The sequence below is a fragment of the Ambystoma mexicanum genome, chromosome 3p (genome assembly GCF_040938575.1).
Source record: "Ambystoma mexicanum isolate Mex_15411 chromosome 3p, UKY_AmexF1_1, whole genome shotgun sequence".
NCBI lineage: Eukaryota > Metazoa > Chordata > Amphibia > Caudata > Ambystomatidae > Ambystoma > Ambystoma mexicanum.
In genome coordinates this window covers 27,994,566-28,018,596 of record NC_090925.1, presented here as the reverse complement: position 1 = coordinate 28,018,596, position 24,031 = coordinate 27,994,566, and the positions used below count along the sequence as shown (strand labels likewise).

General features: G+C 44.4%; 1 protein-coding gene across 5 annotated transcripts in view; it reads right to left on the bottom strand.

Moving 5' to 3' along the window:
* LOC138580092 (kell blood group glycoprotein-like) overlaps window positions 1-24,031 on the bottom strand; it is a 537,793-nt gene that overhangs the window by 199,609 nt on the left and 314,153 nt on the right. For all 5 annotated transcript variants that reach the window (XM_069650368.1, XM_069650367.1, XM_069650369.1 and 2 more), the window contains exon 4: window positions 13,154-13,278. In XM_069650368.1, the coding sequence (XP_069506469.1) occupies window positions 13,154-13,278 (125 nt within the window). The remainder of the gene's footprint in view (window positions 1-13,153; window positions 13,279-24,031) is intronic.

Sequence of the window (24,031 nt, the reverse complement as noted above, 5' to 3'; positions counted from 1 at the left end):
TACGGTTGCTTGTCCCGTAGGCCTGCCCTCAAATATTACAAGTCTGAGACAATACTTGCCTTGTTGAGCAATGCTGAGATGTTAAATATAAAGGAGAACCAATGGCAAAAATTGGAGGGGAACGTTTGGCGTTTTGGGCCTTCCCGAATGTGTTCTGATGACCATCATCGGAAGAAAATTGGGACTTCTCTCTTTGCATGGTTTGTTAGAATGGAGGGTATTATCATGTTATCAAAAGATTTTACCTCCGCGGAATCTGTCAGTATTTGTACACCTGAACTCTACTCTGAATAAGGAAATTACTAATTGCCTTTCATGTTGGGTTTCCGAATGTCATCACTTATTGGATAGGTTTTTCCGGAGCAAAGAAACATGAATCTGTGATCCAGGTGAAGTAATATCTGCTGTTTGGGGCATAATTGGTGACAAGTGATGAAATTCCAGTCTTTACACTCAACAGATTCCAATCTGTTTTGGAGAGAAAGCTCAATGCTCGATAGAACTACAGAAAGACCGTCTTCCTGAAAAAAGTTTATGAGTCTTAGCCTGAGCCGAGCCTATATATGACGCTAGAGGTTCTGGGGCCCCGAGCAAAGATACTGTTCTGGTGTATACTTTTCTTATTCTCATTTAAAATGGTCATTTATATATCATATGTAGTTTTGACAGAACAGAGTAATTGTGATGTCATGAAATTCTAATGAGAATGTTTTGCTTCACTGTATGTTCTATTGTGGTCAGTTGGAGCCTGCCTCTAAAGGGGGTGCCTGCTGTCTGCGTGTATTGTCTTATTAAAGAACTTATGAACTTGTTTTCCGTCTGGACCTCAAACTTAACATTGGCGACGAGGATTGTTGACAACTCACTGTGGAATTCTGTGTCTCCTGTGTGGAGGCGCCGCCCGGACCCCGGCTCTCCCTCCCTAGAAGACGGCAGGCAGGAGGCAGACGTTGGGAGGTGAGCACCTATCGCTGTTATTGGTCTGGCGCCGCCGCTAGTCGCTGCTCGCATAAGTTTGGCGCATCTGTGAACATAAATCTCTGGAAAGGGGCCCAGAGCCGCCGGAGAGCCTGCGCAAGCCATTCCCTGCGCGAGCCCCCAGCGCGGACGCCGGCGCGAGGTTCCTCGCAGCGTTGTCGCTGCATTTGAGCTCTGGCGGGGAGCGTGGCATTAAGGAAGCCAGCGCGAGCCACAGCGCGAGCTCCCGAGCGAGCTTCCCCTTCCAGCGCGCACCTCTAGACACGCGCTGTAGAGGGCGCGTGGACCTCCAGGAACCCCGGTCCTCCGATTGTGACGTCGGTTGCTCAGCAACAGATCTTCCATGCCTCGGAGTGGAGGAAAGAACGCAGAACTTGATCTGCCAGTCTGACCAAGCCCTGGATCTCCCATTGTGACACAGATACTGCCTAGCAACAGTATCTTCCCACGCCTGGGAGCACTTGATATTCATGCAGTAGGACAGGAGCCCATTATGACAAGACAAGGTGGCACAATATGTTAATAACAGCCTACAACATTAAAAAAAAAGAAAACATGTTTTTTCTCTTCTCTGTTGCTCATTGGCATACTAGAAAGATTATCAACAGTTCCATTTTTGGTGTGCCCTGCTGCAGCTGCAAAATATGGCTACTTCCATTCCACCGCCTGTCCCCTTCCTGAGTGAACCGGGACGACCTCCAATTGCTTGGGATAGGTGGAGAGACATGTTTGAGAACTACCTGGTGGCCATGGGCGGGGAGAGATTTCCCTCTGCACGTAAGAGAGCCTTACTCCTTCACAACCTTGGCATAGAAGGACGCAGGATTTATGATGGACTCTCTAGGAATCGTGCTCCAGATGCTGATGAAATGGATGAATACATGTTTGCTCTTAACCAACCTCGTGATCACTTTGAACCAAAGAAGAATGTTAGTTTTGAGAGACACAAATTCTTCCAGAGGGTTCAAGAGAAGTCGGAATCTGTGGAATCATACATTGCTTGCCTCAGATCCCTGAGTTATACTTGCGAGTTTGAACATTTAACTGATTCTCTAATCAGAGATCAGCTTGTTAGATGCACTAACAATGTGAGAGTCCAGGAGAAACTTCTTGCAAAAGATATGAAATTGAATGGGGCTGTGGAATTAGCCAGAAGCATCGAGCAAACATCTGAGTATGTTAAAGAACTTAGGATTGACAAACCAAGTCTTCCATCGGCCTCTGTATGTGTTGTTAATCAAAAGAAAAAAATTGGTTATTCCACAGTGAAGAGAGGAAGTGGCAATGCGAAGAACATGTGTTCTCCTTGCGGCAGTACAAGTCATGGTGTGAATTATCCTTCCTGTCCCGCCAAATATGCAGAATGTTTCAAGTGCAAGAATAAAGGGCATTTTGCTAACGTCTGCAAGGGTAATGCTATCAATAGTATAGAGTTCAAGCCAATGGACAATGGTGAAGATGGCATTGCAAAGGGGTACAACATTCATGAAGTATCCTGTACACAAGAATTCACACCAAGGCACATTTTTGAAATTTCAGAGATGTCTGGGGTGACCAAAGGTCCTGTGGATAAGTTTCAAGTTGATGGTATTGAGCTTGTAATGAAAGTAGATACTTGTTCCCCTTGGACCATCATATCTCAAGACACGTTGATAAACATTTTGGGCAAGAGCAATGCTCTTGTTCGCCCTACCAATGTCAGGGTGTGTGGATATGCAGATTCTGATATAAACATCCTGGGTGAATTTCTTGCTAAAATAACTTATAAGGAAAGGGACTGCCAGGCCATTCTCCTTGTGGCAGAAAAAGGGACCTCTCTGTTAGGCTGGGAGGAGCAGAAGAAGTTGGGTTTAAGGGTACAGGCTAGTGCACCAGATCCTGTCACCATTGCCGAGGTGGGAGATTCCTGGAACAGGGAATTTCCTCAGGTGTTTTCTGAGAGTCTAGGAAGGTTGAAAGAGTTTGAGCATCACATTAAGCTTAAGATCAATGCCGAACCTGTGGTACACAAGGTACGTCAAGTACCACTGAAAATGAGGGCACAACTTAAGGAGGAGCTTAATAGTTTGGTTGACAAAGGGGTGATTGAGCCAGTTGTAGCTACTGAATGGTTGTCTCCAATTGTTCTGGTTACCAAGGCTAATGGTAAAATAAGGTTGTGTGTCGACCTACGCAGTCTCAATAAGAACATAGTGGTGGAGAGGCACCCGTTACCAAATATTTCAGAGGTTTTGTCCACACTAGGAGAACCTAAGTTATTTTCCATCATTGATCTCTCTGCTGCCTATCATCAGGTTCCGCTGTCTAAAGAGTGCCAACATCTGACTGCATTCATTACTCCTGAAGGTGTTTTCAAGTATAACCGAATGCCCTTTGGTTTGGCCTCTGCGGCATCAGTATTTCAGAGAGTAATGGAGACAGTACTCAAAGGTCTTGAAAAAGTAACGGTGTTCCAAGATGACATTCTCATTTTTGCCAAGGATGGTCCTGAACATGATAGGATACTTAGATCAGTGTTGGTCAGGCTCAGGGATGCGGGTCTGACGGTACAAAGGGAGAAATGCAAGATTGCTGTCACGGAAGTGGACTACTTGGGGCATAAGATCTCCTGCAATGGTATTTCTCCCAGGAAGTCACTAGTTGATAGCATTGTGGGTGCTCCCCAACCTCGGGATAAGGAACAGTTACGCTCGTTCATGGGGTTGGCGGAGTACTATCACAAGTTTGTTGATGGGTTTTCTACCATGTCGACTCCTTTGAGAGATCTATTGAAAAAGGGCACCAAATATGTGTGGTCGGAAGAATGTCAAACTGCCTTTAGTAAGATTAAAGAAAGTATGAAAGCACCTTCATTAGGAGGGTTTGTTTCTGGTAGGCGAACTGTGCTGGCTGTAGACGCAAGCACATTAGAGCTTGGTGCCGCTCTTTTTCAGTATGATGGTAACATTGAACACATTATAGCTTTTGCCTCCCGACCACTGAGGGGAGCAGAAAGCAATTATTCTGTGGTGGAGAGAGAGGTCCTAGCTGTGTCATGGGCCGTGTCTCATTTCAAATTCTTTCTATGGGGCCAGTCGTTTGTTGTGAAAACAGATCATAAACCGCTGGTCCAGTTATTGGCAGTGCAGAGTGGGCTAAAGGTTCACCCAGAATATCTCGGTGGATGATTGACTTGCTGGCATATGATTTTAGAATGGTGTACATACCCGGGGGAGAAAATGTGGTAGCTGATTGTCTTTCTAGACTGCCTGCACAGAATGAGAGCCTTAAGGAGGTGAGTGCGGAGTGTACTGTGGGCATTCACGAACTTGTACACAATGCTATAAGCAAAGAGGATTGGGAATCCGTCGATGCTAATGATGAGGTCCTGGGGCAAGTCAAGTTGTGGACCAAAACAGGTTGGCCCAGGAAAGACCTCATTGAGAAGAAATTTGATTCTTTTTATTGCATTAAAGAGGAATTGAGCATATCAGAGGATGGATCTCAACTCAGAAAAGGTATGAAGATTGTACCTCCCTGTGATATCAGGCCCAGATTAGTGGACATAGCTCACCAAGGCCATTTAGGTATGGGGGGTACCAAAAGGCATATCAGACAATCCTTTTGGTGGCCAGGGATTAATGGTCAGGTAGAGAGGTGTGTGAGGAGTTGTAAAGAATGTGAGAGAAGTGACAAAAGCAAGATGGTTAAAGAAGCCCCCTTAAGACCTGTCAGTGTTCCGGGAGAGCCATGGAGAAAATTAGCAGTGGATTTAATAGGGCCTATACAGGAACTGGGAGAAGATTTTAAATATTTTATTGTCCTGGTGGTTTATCACTCTAAATGGGTTGAGTGGAAAGCCATTAGAGAAGCAACCACTTCACAATTGATTAATTTTTTTGAGGAGGTGTTCTACAGGGAGGGATTCCCCTCAGAGCTTGTTTCGGATAATGGAATACAATTCTGTTCGGACAGAATGGTGGAGTTCCTCAATAGGTTTGGTATTAGACACTACAGGACAGCACTTTACCAGCCTAGAGCGAATGGTCTTGTTGAGAGAGCCAACAGATTCCTAAAGGGAGGATTACAATTAGTCATGGCTTCTGGTCTAAGGTGGCAGACAGTTCTCAGGGAGATGGTATGGAACTACTGCGTGACTCCACACTCTGTCACCAGCATTTCACCGTTTATATCTCTCAAGGGAAGACAACCCGGTACAAAGTTATGTCCGGGCTGGTTGGACTTAGCAAAGAGTGTACATGTAAACAGGGAAAAGATCATGGATCTCATCAGAGAGGCTCAAGATGAGTACAAAGGGAGGTTTGATACAAAAGGGGGTGTCAAGGTGATACCATGGTCAGTGGGGGACTGGGTTTATGTAAAAAATCCCAGGGTTTCTCCCAAGTGTATTGAGAGTAAATTCATTGGACCTAAGAAGATTGCTGTGATCAGGGGGAATGTTGTTATCATGGAGGGCGGAGAATGTTGGTCAATGGCCAAACTGGTTAAGTGCAATAATCTTGACGATGATGTTGGTGAGGGAGAGAGAGAAGAGCAGGTTTCGGGTGAGCATGGAAAGGATGAACATAGGTTTGAACCAATTGAACCGAATGTGAGAACAGCGTTCAGTCACAACAGCAGTTTGAATGCAAACAGAGTAAAAAAAAAAACTGTCAGGTTGAATGATTATTACCTAGGTTAAATTGCCACAAATTAAAGGGAAGAGATGTGTTCTGGTGTATACTTTTCTTATTCTCATTTAAAATGGTCATTTATATATCATATGTAGTTTTGACAAAACAGAGTAATTGTGATGTCATGAAATTCTAATGAGAATGTTTTGCTTCACTATATGTTCTATTGTGGTCAGTTGGAGCCTGCCTCTAAAGGGGGTGCCTGCTGTCTGCGTGTATTGACTTATTAAAGAATTTATGAACTTGTTTTCTGTCTGGACCTCAAACTTAACAGATACCTAGGGTCCTTGGAACATGCAGGCTATGTGGAGAGATTGGAAGAATGGAGACCCTCTAAGACCTTGTTTTAGAATCTAAAGAATCGATGTATTTTAGGATGAAATCCCCTTTTACATGTTTTGAATCTTTTAAGATATGCTCTAGTTACCAACTGGGTGTGCAATCCTACTAGGTGAGTCGACCCCCCCATGGCGAGTGCTGCTATCTGGTGTGTTGCAGCTATTATGGGATGTTTTACATGATATGCTTAGTGAACAGGAATCTATTTGTGGGAAATTTCTCAATCCTCCCGAGGATAGCTCAGGGGCAACATGCTCGCCTTGGAAGCAAGACGACACAGAGCAACACAGGTTCGATCTCCGGATCCGCACTTAGAAACCTCTGGCTATTAAGCACGTTATAAATATCATATCATATCATGATGTAATAACTGGGCTTTTCTTCTCACTTTTTCTTTCTTTTTTCTCCTCTCCTTCGAGATCTCGTTATGTTTACTGTATTTACAATATGTTTACTGATTGTAAAAGGTTTTGCTAAACCAAAACACAATAAAAAATATGTTTTAAACATAGGTGTGATGTTTAATCAGGAGATAATGGTATTCTGACGTAGCCCATCATTGGTGTGGATGAGAAATGTTACCTTGAACCTACTGCACAATCGCAAACGAACCACGAATTCCTCCTAGTGCACACTTGGGCCATATGGAGACTGTGCTACTGCAAGTCTTCTGGGGGCCCTCAGAAAAAAAGAGACTGGCCACTTGCAGGAGGTTCCAAGCAGAGCAGCTGGCTTAATATTTGGGTTAGAAAAAATGAAATCCTGTTTCAGGAGTCGGAGGCCAATTCAGCCGTGTATTAAACTCAAAGTCCTGCGCGTCATAAGATGAGCCGTCGGGAATATTGGTCTAGCTTATATTGCTAAGCACACCTCCTGATAGTACACCAAACAAATCGTGACGGTCCAGCACACAATGGTGGTCAGTCAAAATGTCGAGAAAAAAAAAGTCGAATGACAAAAATGTCGAACACAAAATATCGGAAAAAAAAAGTCGAATATATTATTTTTTTATTTATATGTTTTTTTGGGTTCGGTAAGTAAAATAAAGGGGTAAAATAAAAAAAAATAAAAAAAGGGGGGTTGGGGGGGAACCCCCCCATTTCGAAAAAAAAATATTGAAAAAGAAATTCGACTTTTTTTTTCAACATTTTATTTTCTACATTTTGACTTTCGACATTTTTGTTTTCGACCAAATCACTATGAACCGCACACAATACAGGCTAACCCCTGAAATGATTAAGAAAAGACCGGATATGAGGAGCTGAAGAGTCACATGACTACTTTCACGGAACGCTCTTCCACAGGAAATAGGACTAGGACTGGATGACCTGAATCTCAGAAAATGACTGAAGACCATCTCAGCAACCGCCGCAAGCTACCTCTCCCTGTAGTCACGACTGGTCAGACTGGCCAGGAACTTATCTCTTAGAAGTATTTTACAAAGTTCAAATACCATTGCTTCAGGATGGGAGATTGTGGACCCTTGTCAGCACTGATAAAACCTGGAAATGTGCTTCTAGACTTCCATTGCACTCTTTCTTCCCACCCACCAGGACCCTCTGAGATAGTCAACTCCACCTCCTTGTTCCCTTGGTATCTGAGTTGGCAATTTATGAAACACCAAAAATAAAATAAATGGGAATCATCAGGGTCAGATGAATGGGTGCTGGAGGTTCCCAGAAAGGCTCACTGCCCAGATCCATGAGCCCTTCCCAAGAAATAAAGATTGACTGACTCTCTTATTAACAAGCACCCTCATAAATAGCAGGGGTTCAGAATTTTCCAGAGTCACCGCCATAGGAAGGTGAAGATTCCTGCACTTAGAGCACGAGTCTACATGAGACCCGATGGAGTCAATGCCATCAGTCTTCATGATATGGTTTGATATGTCATGTTATGCTACAAACATCTTTAGAGCACATGTGCACCCAACCGCCTCAAGATGCTATATCTAAAGATGCCTGCCTCCATGGCACGATACGCACGCCGCCTCAATGCATTTTACGATTTGCAGTTTGGGACCGTCATTATGATTCATGGCTGCTCACCTTTTTTCTGGCTTCAGCATGAAGAGTGTTGTCAAAGGTATTGGCAACCTTGTGGTTGTACACATATTGGGATACTTGGACAATGGAATAAGGCCTTACAGGGATGATTGAACATAATATAAGCATGCCTTGCAGTGCTACGTAGGCCTAGTACAAGCATGGCTTGCAGCACTAGCAATCAGGTCTTGAATGCTAACTAAGCATATTATAACAAGGCTTTACAGTCCTCAATGGGCAAGACAAAATCAGGTCTTGCAGTGCTATTAGGGCAGAATATAAGCATACCGTAGAGTCCTTTATGGCTATGATGACATTAGGTATTGCAGTGCTAACTGTGCATAATGTCGCTAGGGCATCATACTAAATAATAAAAGACCAGATGTATGTTTGGCCGAAGCTGTCAAGCCCGCTTCAGTGGTTATCACTGTTAGAGGGAGCTGTTGCTTTTTGCCTACAACAATAAGACTTCAAGTTCATCTTCCAGGCGAACAAAATGTGTATTTCAGCAATATCACTGCTAGAGGGGGCTTTTGCCTTACGCATAGAACAATAAGATTTCAAGTTAATTTCCCAGGCAAACAAAATATGTATTTCAATAATGATAACATACAATTAGCTGCAGAAAAGGCCCACGACAGGGATGCAACTTTAACAGCAAACATCAAGTTGCATACACTAAAATATATATATATTTTAAAAAAACATATAAACAGAAATACATTTCATTAAGCACTATTTCTCTAACAAAATAAATTACTTTTTTGTGTTCAATGTACTCATGTATTAAGTAATTATTCTTTGTAATATTTCTAGGTATGTATTATTACATCAATAATATTCTTCATGTACGTTTTAAAATTTGACTTTAATTTACTTTATGAACTCATGTCTACTTTGAATCATGCTGCATGTGAATTGTATAACTCTGACATCCTTCAACATTATATATTTTGTTTGAGAATACTGCTCCTCCATGTAAAAGGGGCAAGATCTTTTACACATTTCTTTTTCTAATAACATCAATGATATTAAAATACACCACATAATATATTTATACTCTGAAAATGTCTTCATTTACGCAGATTAGTCCGTGTACACAGGTTCCCTAATAGTATAGTCATAAATGGGCATAATCAAATCAGGTCTTGCGGAGCTAACTAAGCAGAATACAACCACTCCTTACAATTCTATATTGGCATGATAAAATGAGGTCTTGTCGTTCCAACAGGGCATGATGGAATCGGATCTTGCAGTGGTAGCAGTGCACAGGCAATCAGGCCCACAGTGCTGAATGCACATAATGGATTCCCACATTGCTATGCATGCTGCGACTCATTTAAACTGCGTGTTGCGCTGACTGGGCTTTTGAGGAAGCTAACTTTGCTGTGCTAACTGGATATAATGGAATCTGATCATCATATGCGATTTGAGCACAATGAAATCTCATTTTGCTGTGCTACCTTGAATGAGGGAATCTGTTCATGTTGTGCAATATAGAGAGACAGGCCTTACTGGACTAACTGGGCATAATGAGTACCAGGGACTTTGAGGGCAACACTGCGTAAGTGTGTGAATTTGCAGCAATACCTGCCAAATGATGGAGGACCATAGAGTATCATATCAATAACTGACACATCATTTCTTCGCATGGATATATGATTAAAATAGAGAGAAATTGTGTGAGTACCTCAGCATATGAGGGCAACATTCACGGTCTGTAGGCTACACCCCCTAAAGGCCTACATATGGGAGGCTGCATGCAAAAGCTGCTTCCCGTACGTAGGCCCTTGTGGGCGTGGCTGAACTAGAGCTGGACAAGTGCGTGGCTTGAGCGCCAGAGCGCAGCAGGTTAGTGGGGTGTGGGTAGTGGAGGACTGAGGTGCTGGCCACGCAGTTGCCAAGGGGTGCAGGGCAGACCTTTTCAAAAGGGAAAGGGAGAGCGCCTTCCTCTTTCCACCCTGCAACCCCTACAATTAATCCAGAATAGGACTGAAAGACTTATCCTTGGACTCAAGCGCTGGGCATCTCTCCAGCCCTAAAATCCTTCCACTGGCTCCCGGTGGCTGCAATGATCAAATTCAAAACCCTCTGCATCATCCACAGGTCTTTCTGGGGGCTGGGACCTCTCTACATCCAGCTTTCCCTCCGGAATACCGCCCAGCCAGAATCCTTCGGACTTCTGGATCGAACTCTCTGCAGGTCAAGCATTTCTCCAAGCCGAGAGTGGGAGGATGATCCCTCTCCTCAGCAGGCGTCTCCCTCTGGAAGAGCCCCCCGCCCCCTTCTTAAGTTCTGGAAACTGCTGAAGACCTTCCTTTTCTCCTCTTCATTCCCTCTCCCCCTCCCATGCTAAACTCTCCACCTGCGCTGTGACTGGAGAGTGGTCCCTTAGAGTCATAAAGGGATCAGGCCACCTCCTACCAGTCCCTCCCAACATTCTCTGCCAGCGCTTGCCCTCAGGCTCCTCTTCCTGCACTATCCCATCCCAGTCCTCCTGTCCACTGCACTTTTCCTCCCCTCAACCCCTGTTTCCCCTGGCACTAGCCGCCTGGCCTGGATAGCACTTGCCCACCCCACCCGTGGGGTTCCCCCACTCTTGCACTTCTCCCCCCATCCCCTTGCACTTATCACCTTATCATGCACTTGCACGGTAGGATTGTCACAAGGCCAATATAACCCTTTCTTTGCTCTTGTTGTTGTTTTGTTATGGCATCCCATGCCCACCCACCCTTCTCGTCTTGTGGCACCTGGAAACACATGCGCATAGGCGCCATGCAAATGTCCAATAAAATAAAAATAAAATAGAAATGAAAGACCGACCCTGCAGAATGTGGCCTTACGGTCTAGAATCCGCACGGTCGGCCTTTTCTAACCGGCCTTCGGACATCGATCCAAAGGTAATGATTATTCAGTGCCTATACAAAACCAAGACTATTGTTTTTGCCAGCTCGCGATTAAAACATGATTGTTCAAGGGACAGGGTGGCAGCAATGTCTGGGAAAGGGCTACATTTTAATTAGTTTTTACTTGATCTGGAAAATCTGTACACAGTGTAATTAATAAAATGGGAAAACAGGTCTCTGCACGCGCCAATATCTTGCAAAGGCTTGCCCGGTTACACCTGCCCATGCACAGAGACTGAGGGGGCAATCTACTCCCCGGAGCCCAGGTAATTCTGAGAAAGCTCGAGCTGGGCGTGCCTTGCTGACGTCACCCAGAATATTTGTCTTGACAGCACTTTCGGAAGGAGGACATATTGAACATTCCTCAAGGAAATTAATCACATCTTCCTGAATGGGGTCCGCTGCAGCCAACCTCGGTGAGTGATGTGGGCGTGGCTTGGCAGGCCTCTGTGTACCTTACTGTGTGCTCATTAGCGTGTACTCATCGCTAGCAGTCTGCGGGGCACCCCTGAATCGGTGACAGGCAGAGCTTCAGAAATGCAGCAGCCTTTTCCAGGGCTCAAGTCGAGGGTACACGCGGGTGGACCCAATTGTACCCAATTTTTTCAGAAGGTGGACTCGGTAAAAGATAGAAACATTGAATGTCCTCTTTGAATTAAAGTTGACCTCGGGATCGAACTGCAGATCACCAGGTTTTGAAGGCTGGAGACTTCACCAATGCACTATATAACCTGATGAAAAATGGTTCCATGTCATTTCATCGCGATTGTTTTTTCGTGAGGTTGTTTACTGTGGATTTTCTTTCGAAACAAACTCATCTCATTTTTAATTTCTTTATTTTTGGGGGGGTTACCCCCCCAAAACCCCATCCCCTTTATTTTTTTTATATTCCCATACATCCACACCCAATTTATATCATTTTTTAACACCCCCAAAAAATTCGATGAGTTTTTTTGAAAAAAATCTGCAGTAAAAAACCCCAGAAAAAAACATCCTGCGATGAAAGGACGTCGTACCTGAAAAATAACAAACAGCTAAAGGTGAAATGTCCCATTTCGAAACTGCAAGTTCCAGGGAAAACATTTGTATTTGTTCTTGGAGTTTAAAACATGCACACCTTTAAACTTTTTCAAAAACACTATTAGAAGAAAATATCCTCTCTTGGTTTTGTGTGTGTGTTGATTTTATGAAAGGCAAATGCCATTCGTCCTGTGCAGTTTGGGTGGTTATGCAAAGGCAATTTAATGAAATGTGCATATTTCACCTTAATGTGCACATTTCTGGCGATGTCCCATCACATAGCATTTGTTGATGAGTCCACCCACTTTCATTTGTAGGACTTGACCCCTGGCCTTTTCTAACAAGGCCACGTACTCTCTGCGCTGCTCCCACCCACAGAACCCTTGCTCAGGTCAGAAGTCAGACATAAGCTGTCCTGCCTGGTTCCTCGCCAGGAAGAGTCGCAGCAGGCCGCTCCTGCATTAGCTCCCCTTTCACTCAGTCCTACCTGCAGCCTAGGTCTGACGCCAGGACTCACCTTAAATAAGGTATACATTCACCTCTGACCTGTCCTGTAGCGGGAGCTGGTGCCAGGGTGAAGTGGTGTCTTGCCTTGCGGCACAGCGTCATGTCATGTGGGCTATCTTAGCAACTTGCATGGGTCTCTGGGTCCGCTTATTCGTGCACCCTTACCTTAGAACTAACTGGCCCTAGCACTGACCGCGACGCCATTAAAATGCGACGGTCGGGCAGCGGCTTAACACAGATGGCAAACAACACCTTGCTGTCACTTTGAGCCTTTTCAACTCCCGGAGTGTGTGCTGGCTGCATCAGAACATGCGCACTTGCAGGGAGATGTCAGCAGTTGTCGACATACAAGAATGAGACAGGGGTCAATAAACCTCTGGTTTATCTGCCCCAGCCACGTGTGAAGGCTCAGAGCAAGGATAAGGCCATTAACTAGCATTAATCACCGGTGTTGAGAGAGAGCAAAACATTTCAACTGTATAGTAGGGAGCCAATCTCATTTCACTGTTGAAATATCTTGCGCCGCCGTTGACGTACTATGTCAGACCGTAATACGTGTTGGTGGTGAATGGCACCCAAACATTCTAGTCTAGGTGGTCCGGAGCCTGCAACTTGGGAATGAAGAATCCCCTTTTGTCTACCCCATGTGGTCCTTGAATGTTGTCCCTGTTTCGGTTTCACTGACCTTCTTCAGGAGTTCCACCATAGGCCACGCACCTAACTCTTCAATCTTTTCCGTGTTCATGCACGACCGGTAAAATCTCTGCGCCTTTGCTTCTGCGGAGCTCTGGTTCCCATTTTCCTTTCTTTCTAAAACAGCAAAAGAAGTAGAGTAAGTCAACGGAGGCCCCATCCTCAGATACAATCACACTCCATGTAGCCATTAAGCAAAGCAGTTACTGGAACAGCTGATATTTCCGCTGAGGGGTGTTACGCCAGGAACTTGTATGTGCTGAATATTGTTGCAGGGCACACACCAGTTGGGTAAATACATTTTGGCCTCTTAAAATAATGTAGGAGCTTTTAGCATATGTGCTGCCATACAGGAGATGGAGGCTGTTTGATTTCTAAAATTACAGAGTTTAAAACATACTGTGAATAAACAAGCAGTGAAGATCAATTTTAAGCCAAAGGTGAGAAATCGTATTGCACATATATATATATTTATTTTTAATTTAAAGCGTGGTATAGTTTTCAAGCATTTTTTTCAAACACAACTACGAAATACAACAATCAAGTGGCAACAATTCATTTAAATAAAATCCATTTTCATAAACTGCAGCAGTACATTTTTATAAAATTGCATACTTCCTAAAAGTAAGAAATAGAATTAAAAATAGCTTTTGATGTTCCAAAATATATGCGTTTTATACCTATTAATACAGTAATAATGATCTATTTTAATGTATTGAATTCATTCTATTTGGAAATCTTATCAGTGCAATTGTTCTAGGAACTTCGTTGCCAGATATCAGGCCTCCTCCAGGACTCTGATTATTTAACCCGTCATCCTTGTACACAAACGTATAAGACATTGGATATCTTTGGTTGTTCCCAAAAGATCATTCAATTACCAAATTGAACAGCCATTCAATGGTGTTTTTGGATTCACAGTATTTACAGGAATTTGGTGCTTCGGGGGTTCTTTGTTCCTCATATTATTTATTTCACCTGCTGGCAGCACGTTGATCCTAAAAGGGAGGAACTAAGTACGCCAGTAAGCATTTGGCAAGTTGGTCAAATGTTTAGGAATTGTTCCCCATGCCTAATATTCCCCCCCAAAAAATACGCATATAATTTAAACGTTAATACTCTCACGCCAGTCTTTCCTAAAAAGGCATGTTTTTTAACCTTGTTCAGGTTGGATATTAACATCTTTGTTGATGATACTAGATTTATTTAAAATATTGTCATATTTCAATATAAAAGCGGCAATATGGCCTTTCTTTTGCTTTTCTATTTGAAGGTTAAGATCTATGAAAAAGGAGCTCTTCGGAGGAATTAAAAAATGTCTATATGATTGGTGCATTTTCCATTCATACCATCATCTTAGCGAGATCAGTCCCAATTCATATCTGATGAGTGGTACTGGTACACAATTGGGGAGATGTATTACTTTCCTCCATAAATGACCTGCAGTTCTATGAATACCTATATTACCCATAAAATGATTAATGTCAGTGCCTCACATTAGGGAAGGCACAACTTTCCCTTTGTAGAATTCAATAGGGGGGGGTGGGGGATATTCTGTAGCAATAACACATCTGTTTCATTTGGGAACGGAAGCTGCTAGCTATCTCTACAAGTTCTGTACGTAGAGATTCTTTTTTAGGTCTGGCCCTGAGATGGAAACCTAAATATGTCACCTCATAAGTCCTTGTTAATGGGGTATTTGCTATTCTCCACAGAAAACCACATTTTCTTTAGATGCTTCTTGTAAACCTATTGATTTTCGTCTTTGTAGAATGTATCCTTGGATCATTACCAATGGCAAATTCAAGGTAAGAATGTATTATGCATCGTAATCCTGTCCAGTCAAGGAGCCTCACATCATCTGCATACGACAAGCGGCACATTTTAATAGAATGGATGCTGGGTGATACAAATGTTGATCTAGTCAATGGGTCTCCCATATCGGAAACGTATACGTTGAATTAGCAGGGATCCAATACGCATCTCTGGCAAAGGCCTACATGAGTAGCGATATCTTTCGAAATGGCTCCCTGCTGATTCAACACTAATCTTATTCTGGTATCTGAATGGATACACATCAGTCTAACCAGCAGGCCTTCCAGAACTCTCCAGCTCATAACCTTCTACCATCATTTCTGCCAGTTCACCATGTCGAAGGGCAAGGACAAGTCGAACCATGTCACTAAAATAAGAGGTGCAACTTTGAACAAGGTAATCTGAGTTAGGGCATCCATTATTAATCCGTTCAATGTGGTTCTTACTCCTTTTCTAAAGGCCGACTGATTTTCTTTGATATACATCCTGTTTGAGGTCTTCCAAATCTTGACGAGAGTTTACTGTCCGCATCTGAAAGTGCTTTGGGCAGGTGTTTGAAGGGCTTTCTTTATTTCCCTTCTTGTCGATGGGAATGATGTTAGACATTCTCCAACTTTCTGGAATGGGCTTTTTTGTAGGAATATAATTGGACATTAGCAGCACTATTGAGGCCCATGTATCGGGCACATTTGTAATCTGAGGTCTTCAATATCAAAGTCTAAAACCCAATCTACCCCATAGACAGTTGTAGTCGTATAATGTCAAAACACAAGACAGGTGCACTCTGGGAAGATTTTTTAACACCAAGGCAAATAAGTCGATTTGACAGTAGCCACAAAGGGCAATATAGAGTCTTCCTTGGGCAGAGGTGTGTCTGACTGGTAGATGGCTGCGGTGGTGATTCCTGGGGCAGCGAGAGGGTGGAAACGCAGGACTCTATTACCACCGGGTTGGTTAAGGCCATGGAGTGTCCTAGCAATCTGCGGTCTGATTGGCTGTGGTGGAAGGGTTGTAAGAAAATATACAATGTCCGGTGTCCTCGCGTTGTGCTTGATCTTGCTGCTCATGAAAGGGAACCCTGGAAGCCGGACGGTGTGCAGTGCAGAAGGTGCGAACAAGATGCGGTACTTACCGCCTGTGCATCCTTCCAAGGGTCCTCAGGGGCCAGGCTTATAGAGTTCTCTTTCAATGAAGACTCACCCGGCCTGCACTGGGATACATCACAAGACTTGAATGTACACACACAACAAATCTCTCAGCCACACCCAGGGAAGGGATGCCATGAAGAATGCTTCTTAGGCAGGTGCAGTAGGGTTGTGGGGCGTGCATGGCCCTATATACGCCTTATAAGAGCACAATGGAACTGGGGTGGCAGTTCATTGTTACGCTGTACACTTTGATCCCCTTCCAGTGATAGCTCACTTAGAATAGGGTGGTGTTTCCGCAGCTGACTGTGTCTTCAAGCTTGGGTACTCCCCTGCCCATCTTTCTGTTGTGGGATATGGTTTACTGAACTGCTGTAATGTCTAGGTTCTTGGGGCTATGGTGTGATGACTACATGCGGTTGGCCTGGTATGTGTTGTTCGGTGCCTTAACGTATTCATGGACGTGTGTGTGGTTGCTGTTTAGTTAACTTCTTCCTCTGCGTTGTGCGGTGTCTTCTTCTTTCCGCTTTATTTCTGGTTTTGGTTTCTCTGCATTGAGGAGAGTCGTTTTAGGCAATAGTTTGTTTCTTGTTCTTCTTGCCATAAAACTGGATTTATTTGCCTTGTATTATATTGATTGCAAGTCTGATCCTTGTCCATGCTGGTCCAACTCTGTTTAGAACTTGGTCTGCAGCAGCTTTTTCTTTGGGAGCTGTGCGCGTGGGAGCTTGGTTGCGCCTCAGTAGGTGTGGATCATGGTTACTGTAAGTATCTTGCTTTCCCCTGCACCCCGGCTTCCTTTGTTTGGTTATTTCCCATCACCCTTTGCTCTCTGGCTAGTGTTGCATTCCCCCAGCAGAGGACTACCTTTGGTGCCGTGTGGTCTTATCAATGTTGCCCTCACCATTTGAGGTGGCACCCTCCGCTCCTAGACAGGTGCTGGAATCCTGTATCCTGCCTCCACATGTAAGAGGCCGAAACTAAGGCACCGATGTGGCAGGAGATCTCCTCAAAGGTTTGCCAGAGACCAAGGGGGCCTTAAGCTATAGTACCTGCACCTCCCTTTTCATACCTCGCTTTTCCTTCAGTCCACCCCCGGTATTACACACTGTCCTAAAAGATCCTTGAAAACAGCAGAGCAGGGAAGCCCAACATGGTAATGTATTTGGGTGCCTTGAGAAAGCTTTGTTCTGAGAAGAAACGCGTGTACGAGGAAGCAGGACACTCCAATGGCGTGGACTTGGGAGGTATGAAGGACTGAACTTTTAATTCATTAAAACAATACGTTGAGGTGGAAAATATCTTCAGTGAGTGCGTTTTGCGTGTTCTGATCAATTATATGGAATTGCTTTGGAGCCCTATAATATCACAGCAAGTATCAGTATGAAAATAGCAATGCCTGTGTGGCTTTAAGAGAATTCAGTGTTTGCCAGAGTGCCGGAGAAGCTGTCCCCGGAAGTGAAACACCGTTCTCCCTCATAACGACCTGCCGTCCTGCGCTACAGGCATGTTGCAAATTCCAGACTCTTCTAACCACATCACACGAAGGCATACATGCCAACATTCTGTGACCAAAAATCTGTAGGAATCGTAAAGTTTCAAAAATATTGAAAAAAATCGGTATTTGTTGCCACTAAATCGGTAGATGGTAGGACTGCTTGAATAGCGGTATCCTACCACCTAAATCGGTAGGGTTGGCAAGTATGTAGGATGGGGTGGCGCGTTAATGAGCACAACCCTTTCCTCTCCCTGTTTTCCCTCCAGCCACCTTTCACTCAGCCAATTCTTGCCAATGACACCCCCGACATACGGCCTGGCAGACACCAGCTTACATATATGGGACAGCATTGGTCGCCCATCAACCCCACCTGATACACTTGGCCAACACACACTCAAATAGGGAACGCCCAAGCACTTGTTGGGTCCATCATGCATCCATGGTTCACTAATTTCTAAAGCACTCCTCTCTGAAGTCTTTGAAAACCTTCACAGGAATATATTTGTCCCAACGAGATAGGTGTTGGGGGGGGGTGTCTCTCTCTCTCTTTCCTTCACTGTACGATCCCAGGTATGTGGTTGTTCTGGCAGCCTTGCAAAATGTCTGTCTTGGGTTGATTAAGCTATGGCTAAAGTAGCACTACCCTCTTGGACAAAGACAATTGGCTGGAAAAAATAGGTTTGCAATTGGGCTAATTTATATACCCACAATCCATTGCTGATATGGCTCAGAACTGGAGGTGAACTTCTGGCGATGGCTACTAGGGGCGCTGTGGAGTGTGTGACTTTGCTCTTATGGATTTTCATATTTTCACATTTCAGGTAAAAGGTTATTTTTTTCCAAACCTTTTTAAACCTACCATAACTTTGTTGGTGTTGCTAAAAACATGGCCAAATGCTCCAACTACAAAGTTCCTCCTTCAATATATTAGGGACACTGGGAAGTGGGAGGAGCTTTAGCAGAGTTGCATGACTGACAAGAGAGACAAATAGCGAACATTAAAGAAGCAGGCACTGTCAGGACTATACTGCACTGATGCTCACTAATAAGGGGGAAACCAATTATCTAGTTGTCCTGAAAGCCTTTCAAGATGTCTTTCTTGGGTTGATTAAGCCATTTATAAAGTAGCACTGCCCTTAGACAAAGCAATTTCCTGGAGAAAAAGATATGTATTTGGGCTAATTTGCATACCCACAATGCCTTGCTGTTGTGGCTCAGATCTGGCGGCATATATATAAATATATTTTTTAAAAGACACCCAGCATAACATAACAAATCACTGAATCCAACTGCCTCTCAGGGGACTTAAATTGCAATATTGGAAGTGAATTTTAAAACGTTTTCGCTAAAAGAACTATATGCATCCTAAAAATGGGACCATTTTCTCTTGGTTCGTGTTGCAGTGCAGCGCCCACGATGTGGGTTTTCTATAGTCTCCAAAAAATATCAAAACAAATATTAATGCTTAGGGTCTTCAAAGTGTAGCATTCAACATGAAAAGCCATTCGGCAACATGTTCCTCTATGGCCATAAAAAATCATTGCCATGTTAAAATAGACTGAATTATTGCCGCCACTCCTGCCCTCTAAGGGACAGGCTTAACACTCTTCTGGCCCAGGGTGGCAAGGCCAGCTTGCAGAGCCACAGTCCTGACCCTAAGAGGCTTGGAGGCTAAACCACAGAGACTCACTTGGACTGACGGCTGTGTCCGTCAAGGTCACTGGTAGTATTTGGGAGTATTAAGGAGACGTGGAGGAGGCAAGACTCTACCCATTCCTCCCCAGGATTAGGAATGGCTGTGCAAGAGGGCAAGGAAGGAGCAAAGAGAGAGAATGACTGAGTCTGGCACTTGTACACAATCACAATTCTAATCCTTGGCATTCAACCATCCCTAACCTTGGGAGAGAGTTCAGCATTCTACACGCGTGTTACCTGAGCATTGTCAAAGCGCTGTACCACTGTGGTCAGTGCTGGAAATGGAAAACATGTATGGGGGAACGGTCACCTCTTTGGAGGGGCGAGGCTTTTGGAAGGAAGTGGTGAGCACAAGGGTGATGGTCCCCTGCCAGGTTGTGCGCCACAGTATCTGTTCATAGAACCCAATCCTAGCGATTTGCATAAAAGCAAGGAGCATTATGGGAACATCATAATGTGCACAATTTAAAATGTTAAACATGTCTTATAGTGATTCAGTAAGAAGCGCTTTTAAGTGTATAATGGACTCTTTTGTTTTGATTAGTCACAACATTCACCCTAATAAAGAAATGTCTGTAAATTACAGGACATATATACCACATACATGCCAACACTCTGTAAGCAAAAAATTGTAGAAATCGTAAAGTTTCAAATATATTTTAAAAATCGGTATTTGTTGCCACTAAATCGGTAGCCGGTAGGAAATCGGTAGGGTTGGCAAGTATGCGAAGGTAGGGTGAAGTAAAAAAACCCGGACAGGATAAAGAACATAAACGTAGGACTAAATCTTGAAAGTGGCTGTCAAGGCACTACACTTCCGTAGTGTTTGGACAAGGGGGGTCTAAGTGTACTGTGCCAGATTTCGAAAATAAAAAACCGGGACAGGCCACTGACATGGAAGTAGGACTACAGCTTCAGCTGTGAAACTGTAGTCTGTCTTCTATGTGGGAAGCCTGTCCCATATAATGTTGCAGCAGTGCTCGTCATTGGGCTGCTCTCACTGGATCCGAGATCTGGCACCAGATGTGTAGCTGGATCTCAGGATTCGGCCAGAGTCAGCCTCCCCACACCGCTGCTCTGCGCTGGGGAGAAGAAAACAAAAAAAAGCGCATGCGAGCAAACTGTAACTACCTCTGGTGACCACAGGTCACCAGAGGAAGTTACAGTCCTCAGCCACGACCCTGTTTATTTATTTATTTATGCAATGGTTGTCCAACAAACATTGCATAAACAAATAAATATACAGGCATCCGACAAACATTGCATAAATAAATACCCCTATTAACATCACACACGATGCAGCCACCCAACTGCTTTCAGAGGGGAGCTGCAGGAGAGGTGTCGGGTGGGGTTTAAGTAAAGGAAAACATTGCTTATGTCAAACAGAAATCGCTGTGTTTGATTAGTACCCCAGGGGAAGTTTTTTATTTAAAGAATGGAATGCAAATTGTTTTTTTTTAGAGAATATTTACTCAGCAACACTGGTCAGAACTATTATCGGCATACTGAAATAACTCATCACCAGTGCCATGGAAGTGGTTTAAAGTGGAATTGATATATAGTTTGGAAAAGAAGCAGCATGAAAGAAATAGCGCCGTTGTAAACTATTATTTTGGGCATTTCCTTTGATGGAGGTTAACTGCCAGCTCTGCCCCCCTTAACACCACCTCCTCAGCAACCCCGCCACCAAACTCCACCCCCACCGCGGCCCTTGTGGGATCCCCCACCAATTTATTTCCATTTCCACCACTGTGTTGCAGCATCCGGGGTCCCAAGGCTATTTTAAGTTTAAAAAACCCATCCAAACCCATCCTGGTTCCCTCTATTCAAAGGCCGATGCCTTATCCAGTCTTGGTGGAAACGCCATGAAACAAGTGACTAAAGCTCCTTTGTTACTCCCTAACCAAGTGGTTTGCGGCTGCACGTTACAGGATCCCATGCAGCTCCATCTACAGACCTGGGTCAGAACAAATCCACAATCCATTAAAGATAGAAATATTGATGTGGTTCAGTCCTTACCTTACGTACAAGGAAGACTCTATTTGCCCGGTACCACGACACGCAGGATGGACTCGAAAATCGCTGCTCATCCTGGCAACAAGAAAACATCTGACCTGCTAAATTTTTGGTGCTGGTGGCCACATATGACCAAGGACATAGCTCAGTATGTTGCCACCTTAGCTGTCTGTGCTCAAAGTAAGGCTACCCGGGCCAAACCCACCGGCCTTTTGCAGTTCTTACTAGTACCTGACCACCCTCGGTCCGTGGTTTCCATGGATTTTATTGTTGAATTGCCTGTAGTACAAGGGTTCGATACCATTTGGGTGGTCATCGACTACTTCTCAAAAATGGCCCTGTTCATACCTTGTGGAGGTCTTCCTACAGCCCCAGTGTTAGCTGACTTCCTACGCCATATTTTTTCACTTCTTTGGTCTACCTTCTGTGATAATTATGGGCCGTGGTACACATTTTACATCTCGTTTTTGGCGGGCTCTCACAGACTCTTTTGGCATTGAGGGCCGATATTCCAGTGCCTATCACCCACAAATGGATGGGCAGACCAAGCGTGTGAATGCCACTTTGGAACAGTACCTGAGGTGTCTCGCGATCCAACACCAGGTTCCTGGCTTTCTGCCTTAGTAATGGCTGAATTCGCATATAATAACTCCTTACATACAGCCACTGGTTCATCTCCCTTTCATGTTTTGTATGGATGACATCCATGTTCTTTGCCCACTCCGGCGTTAGTTATTCCCTGCAACCCTGCAACTCTAGCCTGCACTCAAGCCATTTCCAGACTTCATGCAGACGTCAAGCAGCATCTCTTGGACAGTCAAGACCGCACTAAGCGTCATGCTGATGCTCATCATGTCGACTCTCCCGAATACAGGTTGGGCATAAAAGTATGGATGTCTACGACGAATTAGCGGCTACCTGGCCGCAGAACACTCATGATTTGCTTTTTGGGTCTTTTTTATAATCACCACTGTTGTCAACCTGGTGGCGATGCGATTGGCCTTACAGGAGTCATGGAAAATCCATCCCTGTTGAAACCCATTCATGAGGCTACTAGGCTCCTTAAGCATGACCGTCGCTTACCGGTTTCTGGTTCTGATGAATACAAAGTGAACCAGATTCTTGACACTAGGCTGCAGAGGGGTGTTTGTTTGTATTTGTGGATTGGAAAGGGTATGCCCAGAGGATCGTACTTGGGAGCCCACAGGTAACATTCATGAACCGGCTCTTTTGACGGATTTCTGGTCCTCTCATAGGGTGAGGCGTTCTTTTGGGGGAGGGTACTGTCAGGATATCTCCTTCCCAGGTTATGAAGCCACGTCCCACCCTTGGCAATACTGGGTTTACTGACTCCATGGGAACATACAACACCATGTCACCAACTCGCACGTTCATTACACACCGCCCCACAGTCATGTCAGACATCTCTTGTCCCGAGGCGGAACACGTAGGATTGCACATACCAGCACTGGTGGAAGCTATGGCATGGCTTGGCAGTTGCCATGGAGACTGTGGAGTGCCGGATGGTGCGATTCCAGCTTACGGCACACGGTCCGATCAGGTGACCCCGTTCAGGCCACTTAAGTACCTCCCCGTCACTACAGCAGCACTCCTGAATTTGGAAGAAGTGCGTTTTGGTTCCTGTTCTGTGATTTTGGATATTTTTGGGATTGTGCTGCCTGTTTACCTGGTTTGATACTGTTTGCTCCTTGTCTGCTTTGTTCGCCTTGGTTCTGCCTGCATTTCGCCCTCGATGACTCGGAACGCTTACGGGACTTCTACTGTCTGCTCCTGGTTTGTTTGTCTACCTTGGATTTGCTTACCTTCATCCTGTTCTATTCGGAAAGCCATTTGCATTGCTTCTACTCACGCTTTGGAACAAGCCTGCATTATATATTCTTGACCTGTCTGGATCATACGGACCCACCATCAAGTTGTGTGGAGCTGCCCCTTTTCCCCACTCCCCTGCACAATGGACTAGAGACTTCTGTGTTGTGCTGCGGTAATCATCCTTCAGGTGTCCGCATTCTGGTGGGATCAGCATTTGGACTTGAGACTGTCGCTTTTGCGTTGTACTAAAGAGAGACCCCTGACCAACCTATAGAGTCAGAGCTTGCTCTGTAGTACTTTAAGACGAGATTGCTGCACCTTGAGGTGGATGGGGGTGCAGATTTATTACTCCAACACCAATCAATAAGGACAACTCAATGGTTTGGCAAAGGGGAGTTCGTTTAATGACAAGTACAAAAAACGGGGAAACATGGAAATCAACAGTGATGCGTTAGCCCGTCTCGGTTCAAATCCCAAGAACTTCATGCAAACAGTAACAGTTATACCCAAAATTCGTAATCATTCATTGACGTAAGTTATCATGCAATTCGATTGGTTGGAAAAGGTAACTTAAATATAGGTGCTATATCTGTATATGGTAACAGACTGTGGGGATTGGATAAACACTATCAGGCGGGCATCCAAGCCCTTCCTTCAAAAATGGCTATGGTGGACGTCACTTAAAGTACAACTTCCCATTGGTTCTACTATCTATAGGACCCTAGATTATTTGGTCCATTGTGATTAGGTTGGCTTCGACCCCATGCATAAATCTCCACTTTAATTAGTAGCCCGCAGAATGGCCAACCTGGTGCAGGATGCCCCAAGATTCACCCTGCCTCCCTTCCATCAATCAGTACTTTAGTTGGTA